Source organism: Pelodiscus sinensis, chromosome 1 (assembly GCF_052426305.1).
Source record: "Pelodiscus sinensis isolate ZL-2025 chromosome 1, ASM5242630v1, whole genome shotgun sequence".
Classification (NCBI taxonomy): domain Eukaryota; kingdom Metazoa; phylum Chordata; order Testudines; family Trionychidae; genus Pelodiscus; species Pelodiscus sinensis.
In genome coordinates, this window is record NC_143052.1 from 112,354,054 (window position 1) to 112,369,331 (window position 15,278).

The following is a 15,278-nucleotide window of genomic DNA, read 5'->3' on the forward strand; positions in this document are numbered from 1 at the left end:
ATTCTGTATGTATGAACTGTATTCGCAAGTACAGTAATGCATGCACAATTTAAGCAGAGTCACATGTGGACAACATTTATATACATAAAGCCCACTTGAATGTGTATATACATACAATTCCTCATTTGTGCATTGTTTACTGATGCAAGCAAGTTCATGTGTAAGTTCTATAGGTTTTCAAAAGGAACCACACAGAATTGGACATACCAACAATGGGGCATAGTTGAAATTGTGTCCCACATAATACATAATAATGGGCATGTGCTTTATAGGAAGCAGACAACCTTTATCCTCTGTACTTATCAAAAGACTTTTCTAAAGGTAAGCTAAACTTTGTTATATACAGCAGACTACACATATAAGAGATAGACTGTTAAGAGCATCACGCTTTCGATTCTACTGACTGTACACATCTGCAGGATATAAACAAGTGGGCTTCCTGACTTCATTATTGTACCCCTATTGCATATACCCCGTATATTCAGGGGCCTATGTCACATGAGGCCCAACTGCTTCCATCTCTATTGCTTTTTGGATTCTCCTCAGTATCATTTGTATTTGGTCACCAAATACCTCTGCACGGACCTTTCACTGGGTCACTAAGGATATGATTCACTAACCAGGAAAGTACCTCAAATATCATGCTACCTGCCATTTGGTGTTGTATGTCTACAAGGGTAAAAGGAGCTTGCTTCCCTTCTGAACCCTCCATTGTGAGAAGGGACGGGAGCAGATTACCAATAGGAGAGCACTAGTTGTGGGTATAAAACATTTTACCCGCTCAAAGCTGATCATTATTATGAGCTGTGCATTGAAAGAGACTGTTCCAAGTCCACCTGCCAGGGCGGTGATAAAAATTCAGAAATAAGTTCTTACAGACCTTTAGAACAAACTCAAAAACAGCACTTATACATTAAAAGCATATTAAAAAACATATAAAATACTGTAAATCATATTTTAAAAACCCAAGGGAGACAACAGTTACAGATTATCAAAGGAAGACAGACAGTTGAAAAGCAAGTTTTTCTCTTTTGTTTTTGATTGGCCACAGCAGCTACTTTGGCACAAAGGTAAATGTAGAAGAGAGAAACAAAGAAGCAGACAGTATAGAGAAGACTTACAAAATCTACCACAAGCACACCAGAGCTCAGCACCAAAAGCACAGTTGTAGCTCTCCCCACCCTTGCTTCAAAGGGAAGTCCTGTTTACTGGGAACAAATGGAAGCAGCTGCGCAACAACTCATTACTATTTCCCAAGCTGAAGCGACAGCAGTACCGCTACATCCAGTTTGCATAAATGTCTCTGAAAATCCCCGCTTAAAGCCCTACTAGTGTGCACACAGGCTCCTTGGCAAACCAGACATGACCCTCGACAGAGCTGTGATTCAAACTGATTGCTGGAAAACTGGGCTTGGATGTCAGAGATTGACCCTAAAACTACAGCCATTATAAAACAAGGTATAAGACTATCTGCATTTAATGTTGACTAGAAAGGGGCTGTGTTGTGACAAATTTAGCAACTAACACCTGCAGATCAGATTAGTAACTTCCTGTGAGAAAGTACTTAGTGTAATTTCACCACATCTCAGCTGACTGAACCTGCTGAATAGTGTTTAATATGTGGAGGTCCTTAAATTTCCACCTCCTCTACCCAAGTTGGCTAAGAAACAAAGTGCCAGACCCACTGATGGAGTAAAGTAGATGCCAAGTGTACTTGGGTTAGTAACATGTGAGTCTAAATGGAAAAGTATTGTAATTTATACCCCCTTTTGGTATTCTGTGGGAAATGAACTTCAGATCTAGCACAAACTATTACAATGCCCCCCTCACGGAAGCTTTGCTTGCTTACACCTGCATTGATTTTTGACCATAGAAGTGTTGGGATGGTGCCAGCATAAGTTAAGAATAAGATGGGGCTGCTTTACTCTGCATCTATTACTTGTCTTTCCTAGAACACATCCTTTTCTCCACTGTCTAAATTACGCTCATGAATGCCAAGCCCATGGCATGTCGAACTTCTTTGTTACTTATGCTGATTTCCCAAACAGTTTACACTTCACATGCAGCCTATACCACCACTGAAACTGGCTCAATCTCTCACCGGATTTGCAACCGTTAATCCATGTTGTATTTGGTAACGTTTAAGCCCAAAAGAGATCAAATGTCCTCAGAAGATATAGAGCTCACAGTAGCAAGTCCATCAGCCAAGAGAAGCAGAGGCTTGGAAACCACTCCCCGCTCCAATTCAGACAGGTTCATGCTTAAGGTACTAGTCTATTCTACAGTATAGGCCACCTAGCAATAGTCTCTAATTAGCACAGTTTAATAAAATACAGCTAAGCATACAGACAGCATTTCTAGTCCAAAGTCAGGGCACCATCAAATGGGGATGTCCTATGATTTTCCAGGAATAGAGTCACATCTTTCAACTGCATTTCGAATCCCACTAGTTGAAAATTAGCTCTAATCCTCCCTCCCACTCCCACCTCTCTTTTTAAAAGCACAAAACTGTAAACACTAGTCACATACTTCCTGACCCAACCAGCAGAACAGGATCCAAAGGCAGGTGATTACAAGGCATACAAACAGTTATATTGCTGCATTGGCTAAGTGTGAACTGACCTGCAGTTAATGAGGTTGCAGCAAGTTTCTTAAGCACACTGATATCTCTTCAGTTCTATCGCGCTTCTCATTAGTGCCAATAGTTTTAAGATGCACACAAGATTTCCTACAATGAGGCTAGGGAAAGATATCAAATCTCAGCTATAACAGGGAGATTTCAGCATAGGAGGTAAACCAATGCCCACCTCCTCACCATTAAGTCTATGTCTGCCACGCACACAGCGGAGTAAGCAGTGCACTATACCACCCTGTGGCTGATTTCAGGGGGTATGTTAATAATACAATGAGCAGTTCTACTATACTTGGTACTGTATGAGTGCATGCTACCCCATGCACCGCCCTTTAAAGGGACAGTGTTACAGAATTCTATTTATGTTCAAAAGCTGAGGAATAAAAGAAGCCAGCTGTTAAAATGTCTCCTCTGTACTATTCCTCTCATGTAGACGGATCACAGATCTATCCACAGAGCCATGCACAGTCACACTACAATAGCAGCCAATATTCATTTATTTGGCCATACCTGTATATGGCTTATGATCTACTCTCATCACTTCTCTCCATCAGCATTTATTGAACAGTGAAGTTCTGAGAAATAGCCAGTATATGCCATTCATCTTAAAGGTTAAGTACCTTCCAAAAAATTCTCATTTTTAAAGGAAAATCTGATTCTTAAAGAGTAGGCAACTTCAAATCACTCAACTGAAGCAGTTAAACCAATTTAAAGTACTACACTTGCCAAAGCCAAGAAGGCCAAGCTGAGATTTAATAATTCCATTTTCCTTAAAATTTCTCTCTCCTCCATTCTGCTGTATGGAAAAGCCACACAAATGGAGGAGGAAACGGAAACTAACTACATTCAAAGTGCTGCCAAATGCACGTAGTAAAATTGAAAATAGAATTCTCTAACTCTCTGTTATAATCTTATTTGTAATAAATAATATGAATAAAATAATTTAAATATTCAGACAAAAGTGTGATTTAAGCTGACTATATCCCTGAAGATCTTTTAAAGCTAGTACTGTAATTTGGGGACATTTGCTACTCAAAGTGTGACTATTTTAATATTCTCTCTCTCCTAAAAGCAATTGACTTAGTTTATCTACAGGGTTCACTGCTCATACACTAGAAACCACCTCTCTCTTCCCTCTTGCACCCCTCTCAACTTCTCCTGCTCCATTAAATTGCATTTTTTAATGAGGACAATTGAGGAGCTGGGCCAGATGAGAGTCTGTGGCACAAAGAGAACATTTCTCCTGAGTTAGAAGGAATTAGAGTTGTCAGATAGAGCAGACTATGCTGAGCAATATAACACATGCTGTAATAACCCAATTCCCAAAACAACTTGCCAAGAGCAGCACATGTTCTGATAATGAGGAGAGAGCACCACGATCTGCCAGCACCAAGGAGTTCAAGCGTTTAAAGAATTGGTTTCCATTAGCTACAGAAGACACCAAGAATTCTTAAATAGCCATACTACAAAGACATCAACAGGGATTTTTTTTTTTAATCTAGATACCAGGTTAATGAGAAGTTTGGGAGGATGGGCACTATAGCCAGAATTCAGGTGAACATAGAAATCCAGTGTATGAGTTACCGTAGAAACTCAGTTCTACTAAGACTAATATGCCGACTTCACCAATCAAGCCTTTTTATTTGGGCTCATTCCTGAACTGAGTATCTGTGTTCACCAAGAATGATTTTACACAATCCCCTTAAAAGAACAGAATCCAGGCCCCAAAGCCACAACACAAAAGAACATATTCAAGCTTTTATACAATACTCAAAATTCACACAAGTTATACAGCTTACAAAGTTGGGGCATGTTAAAATCTTACTGGTCAGCAGGCTGCCGATAAAACTCTCCCAGGATCTGCACAAGAACCTCTGACTGGACATAAAGAAAGGGCACCCCAAAAGCCATCAGCTGACACATGAAAAAAGAGTCCAAAGGATTTTGGGCTACCTGGCGCCCGACTGAAGAAACTGTGCTGTACAGGCGCTGGCTTGCCACCCTAACTCTGCCAAAGAGGCCGAGAGAGTACTGCACCACCCTGCCAAAGAATGAAGCGGAGCTACCTGGAGTCCTCTCTGCTGAAATGACTATGGAATTTGCCCGTCCACTTGCTTCAGCTGCCATTGTGTCCTGCAGGGATCCTTTGTTGTCCTGTGAAATGAGGGAAAAAAAGAAAAAAAAATCAGAGAAGAAACTGGAAACCCCTTAGAAGTTTTTACTTTTAATTTGGGGTAGTACATTTTAATACTGAACACACCCAAACACATCTTGCACTGCAGCATGTGATTATTTACAGGTTAGGCAGAGTCTGGCAAAAACACTTGAGTCCGGCCTAACTAGTGCATCATCATCTGATTATTTATGTTCTGCAGATCAGTTTATGTACTTAAGAAAACCAAAATAGGTGGCATTTCTACAGCTTGCTCACAGGAGTTACAAATGCAAGGCAAATCCTCTTAAGGAAGCCCTCCATTTTGACCCATGTAAGTGGAACTCCAAACCCAGCCCTCACAGATGAGACTGCATTTCCTGATGAGAAACCAAAAATCACTGGCTTCATTTTAACCAAATCTTTCCAATAAACCCAATAAACAGAAAGGCTGTCAACTCGATAGTTCTAGTTTTTCTGGTTTTTACATAGGTTTCAGTAATTATTACAGTTCCAGATGAAACAGATACCAAAATCCTAGACTGTGTGTGGGGGGGAAATGCAAGGGGTTACTAATTACAACATAAAGTCTCTTGAACTTACCACACTTTACAAAGAGGTAAAACCTCACAACAACATTTAAACAATGTGATTCATTATAAATTCTTCTACCCTCTGCAAAAACATACATTTTTCTAGTAGCAAAGACCAAAATCCATTACACCCAACATGTCAGATTAGAATAAAAAGTTACCTTTCCTGACAGAGGACCCACTGCTGGTCTCTTCCTCTGAGCATAACCAGAGAGTCGGTAACAGTAGTGAGGTTTGCAGTAGAATTTACCTGCAGTCAGAATAAAAGAGAAAGGGGTAACATTGAGAACACAATATCTAGACCTATACAATATAACACTACCTCAAATGAGATTTATTTGGCTATGGCCACTTCCCAGCCCTATTCCCTCAGTACGCCTGGAGACAAACACTCTGAAGTTTTAACTCAAGTCCTCCTCTCCCCCGCCCTAAACAGTGCCTATTCCATTGGGAGCCTGACAGCCATTTAACAGACATCCAATCAGTCACCAAAGCAGAGCTGAGGCTTCTGTGGTATCACACACTAACAATGCGGCAGTGTGTGAAGAACAAAGCCATCATCACATGAAAAGCTGGCAGAAGCACTTCTGGGAAAAGCAAGAATGAATACCACTGGCAGAGGGATGAGGGAGGGGATTGGTGTTAACTCTGAAGGGACTATGTTGATAATACACTGAGACTTCTCCCTCCTTTCCCCCAAAAAAGATATTATATTTACAGTCTCATCTTCCTAATCAACAGACTTCATGGGATCCATCTGAATTTTGTCCAGGTTGCTCTCTGGAAGTTGCTTGGAGGGCTTAAGGCTGCAACCTACAATTTGGACTCATGGTCTTCCTGGCTGGTAAAATCTACCCAGAGAACACTGGGGGTCCATTATTTGAAAACATTGTCTCCTTTCAGGAAAACAAAGTGACTAAATTTCACATTTGAGATGTCCCTGCTCAAAAAACCAGCTCTTTATATTGCCAATCTCTCCAACTATTGCCCTCTGTCCAGCTGTCCTTTTCTGAGGAACATTTCTGATAAGGGTATGAGAAAGGCATCACTGACAATATTATGAATCTGCAGCAGATGCATAGCCACGGATGGGCCTGAGAGCCATGGTTCGTTCATGTACTTTGTATCCAGGCTTACCCAGCGCTCTAGCCAGGAAATAGGGTTGGGGCTTCCCCTGCTCCAGATAGGGAGCAGAGATGGAGATTACCCCCCATCCCACTTGTCCCATTTCCCCCTCCATTATTGTCCACCCACCCGAAGTCAGGCTTCTGGCTATCCCACTGGTCCACAGACTTTCGTAATTCCTTGTAATCTGGTTTTAGACCTGAGTATGAAACCAAGACCACAATATTCTTATTAGCCTCCTTTTGACAATGTAATCAGATCATGTGGCATATAGTAATTCTTTTAGATCTCACAGCTTCCCTTAATACTGCTGACTACAGAACACTGATTCATCTGTTAATCCAGATAGATGAATAATATTAAGAAATGAATGGCTCTAGTCTTCTCTCAGAGAAAACAGAGTGAAATATTGGATACATTTCTCATCTGCCCTTGGTACTTTTTTACAGTGGGTTGCTGTTGTGAAAAACGCTAATATTCTGTGTACTGACATGCGTGTCATAAGACATGGGAAGTAAATGTTCTGCTTTATTTTGCATTGATGAGGCTTCTGCTGGGATATTGTGTAAAGATTTCAGCACGGTGCTGGAAAAATCCAGACAAAGCAACAAAAATGATATAAGGTTTAAGAGCCTGATCTATGAGGGAAAGGTGGAGAAATCGTGCATGTTTAGTGTAAACAAGAGGAGGCTAAGGATGGGAGGAACTGAATAACAATCTTCAAACGTATTAAGAGCTTTTATACAGAGGACAATGGTCAATAATTCTAATTATCCACCAAGAATAGAACAAGAAAAATCAGATGTATGTGCAGCAAAAAAGATTTAAGTTATATATTAAGGAAAACATTCTAACTAATAGTAAAGTATTGAAAGAGATTACCTAGGGAGATCACAAACTTGCCATCATTTGAGGTTTTAAAGAACAGTTAGACAAATAGGCATGTTTTTTGGTGTAGATATACCTAATCCTGTCTCCGTGTTAAAACAGAGACTGGACTAGATGATCTTTTGAGGTCCCCTCTTGCCCTGCCTTTCTAAGATTCTGTGAAGTACCACAGAGTTCTAGCTGGACACTGCTGCTCAGGAAGCAATGTTAGTTTGGGTTTCAGTGCTATCAGCATTGTGAAGACACAGCTTTATTTGAACAGACTCAGGTAAGTCTTCACGTGGCACTGACTGGTACTTGGATGATTGCTGGCAGAAAACAGTGTAAATGCTTGCTGTCAGAGGGAACACTGGAGCAGACAGCAGAAACTATTTCCACCCATGCAGCTCAGGAAGGATCCTAATGTACCTCATCCCAGGAGGCATACCTGGGTGGTCGACAAATGCCTTTAATGTTGACACCCGCTCGTCCAGACTACCGCGGTGAGCCGACAAATAGCTGATCAGCTGTTTGTCGGCTCAGCGCGGCAGCCATGTAAATTTAAATGAAGCGGCGATTTTTAAATCGCCGCTTCATTTTCCTATGCCTGGTAGCCTAATCTACATGCCTCTGGCAACAGAGGCATGTAGTCTAGACGTACCCTCAGATTGACAAGCAGAGGATTCTATTGTATAGTCTGCCACTTCTGAATGCCCAGGCTACAGCAGTGACCAAGAATGTCTTCCCTCCCTAGTCTTTGATTAATAAGAAGGCTACTATTGTTTCTTTTAGATGTGTCCTTCAGAGCTACCACTGGGCCTTTTGGTCTGGCAATTCATTGAGAGGCCGGCTGATGATGGTTCCGAGATTTCCCCTTCCCCTCCTCTTTCTCAGGGTTGAAGGACTTTATTACTCTTGGTTGTGTGACAATGCATCACACAATGATCTTTTGAGGTCCCTTCCACTTTTGTATCTATGTACAGATTCAACTAGGTGAATGGGGAAACAAAGAGTTGGAATAAGTGACCAATTAGCTGTATATAGAAATATTTGTTAGAAGTGGCGACTGAGGGAACAGTATTGGGTCTGGTGTTCTGTATGTGATAGACTTGTAAGAGAGGTGGCCAAAATGATACAGTCCCATATACAGTTAAACGAAAGGTGGTATTTTTGGAAGAGCTATTATTGCTCCTCACCCGTCAATATTTGTAAAGTGAAGCCAGCGCTGAGATCTTAAGGCAATGCTCTAGTACAGTAAGAGAATGCTTTTGGTATATTAGGAAGACAACAGGTAATTTCTCTTACCATCTTCAATGTCGTAGGCGTAAGATGATAAGCGAAGGGTGGTGGCGCAGTATTCACACTTGAAGCAGCTGCGGTGGAAAAATTTGCCTTCAGCACTTAGCCTCTCCATCACATAGACCCGCTTCCGACAGAAGTAACAGACATCGCTGCCTCCCAAGTTCTGGGGGAATTCCTTTTTGAGCGAGCCCTGGACAGAGATAAGGCCGGACCAAGGTTATTTGTGCAATCTCACCTCCCTCCCAAGGTCACCTTTTTCATCTATGGATACTGAGCATCTAGAAGGGGCCATTCTGTGACTTCTACCCAGGGCATATGCACCAAGCATACAACTGCCACTTAGAGACAATAAATAACCTTCAAGTTCAAGAAGAAAGGCCATGTGGGTTTCAGTCCATACACCAATATAAATAAGGCTTCCCTTTAGATTACAGCTTCCAGCTCCTTGAATAGAGGAGCTAAAGATCTCACAAGAGGCTACTGACCTAGAGACATCCGATTGAAGGAAGCATAAGATGCACAGCCTTGCTAAGTCAGATGAGACCTTTACTTCTGGAATGTTCCTAACTTCTGTATTCACTTGCATGAGACTAAGGCGAGTTTTGGAACTAAGATTTTCAAATTACAACTCAACACATTAATTGCCAGAAGCATCACGAATCCAGTGAGCTGCTGGTTAGCCCTATATTTCAGTCTCCTTGAGATTTGTGAATAAAGATCTTTCCAAGGCCACTGCTATCCAGAAGTATCCTGCTTGGATCAAACACTGCTCTGTGCATTTGCGATTCAGGATTTCTCAGTCTCTCAAGTTAGCATCCTTGGTCCAAGCATGTTGGCAGTAGATTACAACAGACTTTACAAGGAAAACAAGGGGAGGGCTAGGGAAGAAAATGAAGACCTCTGTAAAGTTGTTACAAAGTATCACCAGCCCCTTTCGAGACAACTAAAGACCGAAAATCACTGCAGAGCTACAGAACTTCTAATCACAAACACATACCATCTTCAGTATGTCATTCTCTTACCAGTTCCTTCTTGTCTAGAAGGGTTTTGGGCTGTTCTTTCCTTTGAAGCTGATTGGCTATCTGCTCAGCCAATGAGCTCACTCCGCCTGTGTACATCTTTATATACTTCTACCAGATGGAAGGGACAAAACAGCAGGGAAGCGAGGAAAGAAAAAATCAAATTAAAAAAGATGACAAAATGATAAAAGAATAAGTGATGAAAAGGTGCAGAGAGGTCAAACCATGCCAGGACAGTGGACAACACAGAGTGATTGTGTAGTAACAGCAGAATCAGCATCATCAGTGAACACCAGCACAGCCCAGCACTAACTGTAACAGTAACTAAAAAGAGGGAAGTCTGAAATTGGTCACTCTGAGATTAGTAGTATGTTTTCTTCTTTGTTCAGAAGATATTTTGCATATAAAGGACCCGAAAATTTGTTTTCCTCTGAGAGGAACAAAGCTAGGTCTAGTTTTAGCTTCCAGATAGGAGGACAATGGGGAAATAAGTAGAAAAGAGGTATTTTATAAAGTTTAAATTCAAAGAATTGTTCATGTACGTTCACACAGGTGCTTAGCAATAGGGAACAAGTTGTTTCCAGGGAGAAGAAACCCTGAAGCTTAGACTGAGTCACAGCAATTCCTAAAAATCTTTACATCTTCTTCTGTTGCCAGAATGCCTATTCACAGTACACAAAGGGGTTCTAGAATTTTTCTGGAAATTCTATGGGGAGCCTCTGATCCTACCCATTAGATTTGCACCTCTGTATACATGACACCAAGTATGCACGCCAATTTTACTTGTAGGCTATTTTGTTAAGGGTGTTTTTGCTAGCTCTATAACTTGGAGCATCTGGATCAAACTAAGTTGCAACAAATCTTTCAATTTAGATGGTTAGGAATCCAAGCAGTTTGGTTCTTGACTCAGGAAATGAGGCCCAAAAGGAGTTTACGGTTTGTTTTCTAGCTAAGTTGGATAGTGCAGGACTAGCAGTACAATTATATATATATATATAAAAAAAAAACCATGACATTTGGCAGTAATTAAGTGGTTAAGAAAATAAAAACTTCTAAAGAAAGGCAACCCTATCACAAGCACCGCATATGTGTCTCAATACAGCAGCAGGCAGCAAGCCAGGCAGTGTCACTTATTCAGATTAAGGAGTATTTTGACTGTTTCTCTGACTTACAAAGAGAAGGCATTGCTGGAGTCTCATCAGTAAATGTAGAACTGATTCAGCCTTCCATATTCAGCCCTTTCAACGTTCCTGGGATACACTACTCTGAAGCAACAAACCTTTTGCAACCAGAAATTCTCTTACTTACACTGCAGAGTTTCTTTACTACATGCTCAGAAATGTCCCTGTGTAAAAACATGGCCAAAACATTCACAGTACAAGAGGGATTCTGACTGTCCCCATGGAACGCTCATCTCTATGACCCCCATCATTTGTCATGGAAACCACAGGATTCCATTTCCTTCTGCATTTTGGTGCAAATTGTAGTACTCCCAAAATTAGAGAATATATGTTTATAGAATCATGACACAGATTATAGTCCCATGATCTGTAAAATAGTAATATTTTACAAAAAATTAGGAATTCAAACAGTCTATTCTTGGATTCCACAGCTGTAATTACCAATCAATTACTGATGTTAATATCTTCACGTTTGTGAGCACTGTAGCATCATGAAACACTAAAGAGTTGGAAATTCAATATTTCAGGAATGTTTCCTAAAGAATAAGCCTAGAGAAGCTAGGGGCAGAGCCAGACAATCATCACTGATATCTACAGGTTGAAATTCAAAAATCCAGTACTCTTTGGTTTGGCAACATCTGTGGACTGTCAGGACCATGGATATTGCTAGATCAGAGAATCTGGCTGGGAGTGGGGGCGGCCTAGGGTCAGAAGTGCAGCCCCAGCTCATGGCAGCAGCTGGAGTGCAGCCCAGGCCATAAGTAGGGAGCACTGCCTAGGCTGGGGCTGGCAGCAATAGGGCTGGACAATGGCTGCTGGTGTGGCTAGGAGTGCAACTCTGGCCAGGGCTGGGGGCAGAGCCCAGGGACCGGGGTTGGTGCCTGGAAACAGGACTGATGGCCGAGGGGGAAGCCCTGACCTTCCCTGGTCTGGCAAACACCCTGGTTCAGGACCACTAAGCTCCCCGGGGTGCCAAACCAGAAAGGTCCATCCTGTAGTAGATAAGCATCCATCCATATAAGTAGTAACTCCATAATCTCTGTGTGTCTGCACTGTACAAGTGTAAGTGAAAGTAAGGGTACGTCTAGACTACATGCCTCTGTCGCCAGAGGCATGTAGATTAGGCTACCAGACATAGTAAAATGAAGTGGCGATTTAAATAATCGCCGCTTCATTTAAATTTACATGGCTGCCGCGCTGAGCCGACAAACAGCTGATCAGCTGTTTGTCGGCTCAGCGCGATAGTCTGGACGCGCAGGTGGCGACATCAAAGGTATTTGTCGACCACCCAGGTATACCTCATCCCAGGAGGCTTACCTGGATGGTCGACAAATACCTTTGATGTCGACACCCGCGTGTCCAAACTATCGTGCTGAGCCGACAAACAGCTGATCAGATACGAACATTGTGATATGAACATTGTTACTCATGTCCTTCCCCTCCTACTGTTTGTGGAGCGGATTGGAAAGTGTCTCTTCCACCCCAAAAATGGAAAATTGACTTTTCGGTAAAAAACAACACTTTTTCTTTTCTCTCAAAATCCTGTTAGTATGTTTCATGCTGTAATTTTTGCACCATGGAAAGTAGCGTTTTTTTGTGAAAAATTCCATTCAGTTGAAGCCCCAATTTTCCATCAACAATTTTTTCAACCAGACCTGTAAACAGCCTGAGAGTAGAGTTTTCTTTCTATCTATACTGTGAGCAGCTTTGCACACAGTGGGTGCTGTCAACCAACACAGGTATAATGAAAATCTTGACCTGCAACACCTATACTATTTCACTTACTGGATTCTTCTGGGCAGTGACTTTTTGTGCCATGGACATATATCCTTTATACATTGGAAGACCAACTGAATTCCTGCTGCTTGTACTGTGATTTCCAGCCGTTTTAATTTCCACTAGCCTTTTCAGGAAGCCACAAGTGATTTTCCTCCATTAGTCCTGCTTTGTCTCCTTAAATATATACATACAAAACCATGCCATAGTTTGGATCAAGCTCTCAAAGGGAAGCAACAAACATTAAAAAAGCTTTCATGTCCCTGTAGATTATTCCATAGCCAAGAGAATTCCAGTATTGGAAAAAGCTGATTGGAGGCTATTGAGGACCCCAAATCAGACTCAGCAGATTTTTTTCCATTTAAACTTTAAGTATGTTTTGTTCCAAATGACTGTACAGCTTGGAATAACCAAGATATGCCACAGGTTGCATCTGGCTTTTCCTATGTGCAAGTGTGTATGTCCACTGAACTCAGCCATATCAAGGTGATGAAGCATTACAAGCCTAGATCTCTTGTGGCACATCCTCTGCTGGTGGGAGGTGGGTGGGGCAGCGGGTACAGCTGAGTGCAGCTTGCATGACCCAGGCCATTCTACCTGTCGAAGAGAGTCAGATGAGGGTGAAGAAGGGCGGTTGGAAGTGCGGAGGCTAAGGGAGCGCTCCCACTGGTCAACAAAGAATCGACGAGACGGTTCAGTCTCTGTCTAAAAAATAAAATACATTGGAAAAAAATCAAGAAGGGACACGGATTTTAAAAACCCAAAAGATCACAAAGGAACCTTTAAGTAGAGTCAGGGAGGTGACTGTCTGCATTACCTCCTCCCTTTCCTTAACTGAAGGGAAGTTAGGCACCAAACTTTGTTGCCATTTAAATTCACTCCCTCTTCTCTTACTTCGGAAGCCAGCAGCAGCACAGAAACCGCACATTCTGTGCATTACTGCTCCCTGCAATGCAGTTAGATAAACGTTCATGAAGAGCCCAAGTCCATCTTAGGTGCTCCTCCTACTTTGTCCAAATGCAATCTGTGTTACAGCTGAGGCAGGAGTGTGAGGCAGGTTTGAATGTACTTCGTATTTCGGGACAAGGGGAGACCCCCCTCCCAGTTTTTAAAGTACAAAGGCCAAATAAAGTTGCCTTCCTGGGAGTGGAGAGAAAAGGAAACTACCTCATATCCCCAGCCCTGAGCATCCTCACTGCTACAATGGAAGTGCCTCCATTAAAAACTTAAGAGTGAATTTCATCCTATAATCCACTCTAAGCTTTAATTTCTCTTAAGGTCACTTCATTTATCTTCCACATGCATGTTATATTAAATGGCAACAAACAAAAAGATAAAACACTCTGGAACAGAAAGTAATGAGCTATGAACAACATTAGATAGCATTTTTTACAATGAACAAAATGGAGAGAAGCCTGGTGAGGGGATGGTAGTTTGGCCTGTACACCTAACTGAGCCAACACTGCAGGCAACTCATGAATAGGCATGCACTGGGGACCACTGGATTGCATGCTGCCATGTGGCTGAGCAGCTGAAGGCAATTATGCACCGTGACCCGCGGCATTATGTAAAGCTTTTGAACCAGGTCCCTGATTTCTTGACCCCTTCAATGGGCAAGGAAGTTATTGACACGGTTGAATCGAGCTGTGCTCCTATAAACTGTATGGACTGTACCGGTATGAGGATTGACTTTGTTTCATTTATTAGTAGGCCCAAGGAATGAAAGCAAGACATGACTGTATGAATATTGTGTTGGGACTGTGCCTCCGATTTGGACATTATCAGGCGGTTGTGAAGATAAGGAAATTCACAAATTATTTTTCCCTAGGTAGGCAGTGGCTACTGTAAGCATGTTGGAGAAGACCCTTGGTGCCATGGACAGTCCAAATGGCAGGCAGTGGCACATACCTAGGACAACGTGGAGAAAGTGCCTATGAGCGGGATGAATGTGCACATCAACATAGTCATCCTCAAAGTCAAGACATGAAAACCAGTCACCCAGCTCCAGAGCAGGAAAATGGTAGTCAGCATCACCATCTTGAACTTTTGCCTTTTTACGAATTTGTTGAGGGTTCTAAGATCTGAAATGGGGCACCATTCACCATTTTTCTTCTGAGTGAAAAAGTAGGGTGAGTAGAATCCACTCCCCTCATCACTCAGAGGAGATGATCAACCTCCTGTTGTAAGATTTCATCGTGAGTGGTCCCTGAAGAGGGACAGGGTAGGTGGGTGAGCAGGGGGATGGAGATAAAGGGGATACTGTATCCTATACAGATTGATTGTGACATCCATTTGTCAGATATTAGGGCCTGCCATGCGGTGTAAAAGGGTAGAAATTGATGATTGAATGCTTTGTCAGAAGGTAGCAACTCTGGAGCTGGGGAAGATGTTTTCAGTCCCTTGACCAATGCTTCAAATGTGCTTATTTTGTTGAGGTGGCTGGTTCACAGCATTGGTTTGGTTACATCTGTACTGTTATCTGCCCAAACCACATTGTTGTTGAGACGATGAGTTGGTGTCAGAAGACATATCAGGTCCTGATTCATGGGTCTGCTGATCTGGTGCATCCTTCTGAAGCCTCTGAGGAGATGGAGACTAGAGTGGAGGGTGCAGGTTGTTTGTCCGTCTTTT

The 15,278-nt window shown here is 42.1% G+C and overlaps 1 protein-coding gene across 30 annotated transcripts in view; it reads right to left on the reverse strand.

Moving 5' to 3' along the window:
• Positions 1-15,278, reverse strand: part of MICAL3 (microtubule associated monooxygenase, calponin and LIM domain containing 3) — a 234,511-nt gene that overhangs the window by 96,524 nt on the left and 122,709 nt on the right. For 22 of the 30 annotated variants that reach the window (XR_016346908.1, XM_089769356.1, XM_089769377.1 and 19 more), the window contains 5 exons: positions 13,245-13,352; positions 9,694-9,801; positions 8,675-8,861; positions 5,539-5,627; positions 4,699-4,786 (listed from right to left, as the gene is read on the reverse strand). Coding sequence is in view for 29 of the 30 variants with exons in the window: in XM_089769356.1 (XP_089625482.1) it covers positions 4,699-4,786; positions 5,539-5,627; positions 8,675-8,861; positions 9,694-9,801; positions 13,245-13,352 (580 nt within the window). In the remaining variant the exon portion in view is untranslated. The remainder of the gene's footprint in view (positions 1-4,698; positions 4,787-5,538; positions 5,628-8,674; positions 8,862-9,693; positions 9,802-13,244; positions 13,353-15,278) is intronic. The other 8 variants (XM_089769386.1, XM_089769392.1, XM_089769405.1 and 5 more) reach the window with 1 other exon arrangement.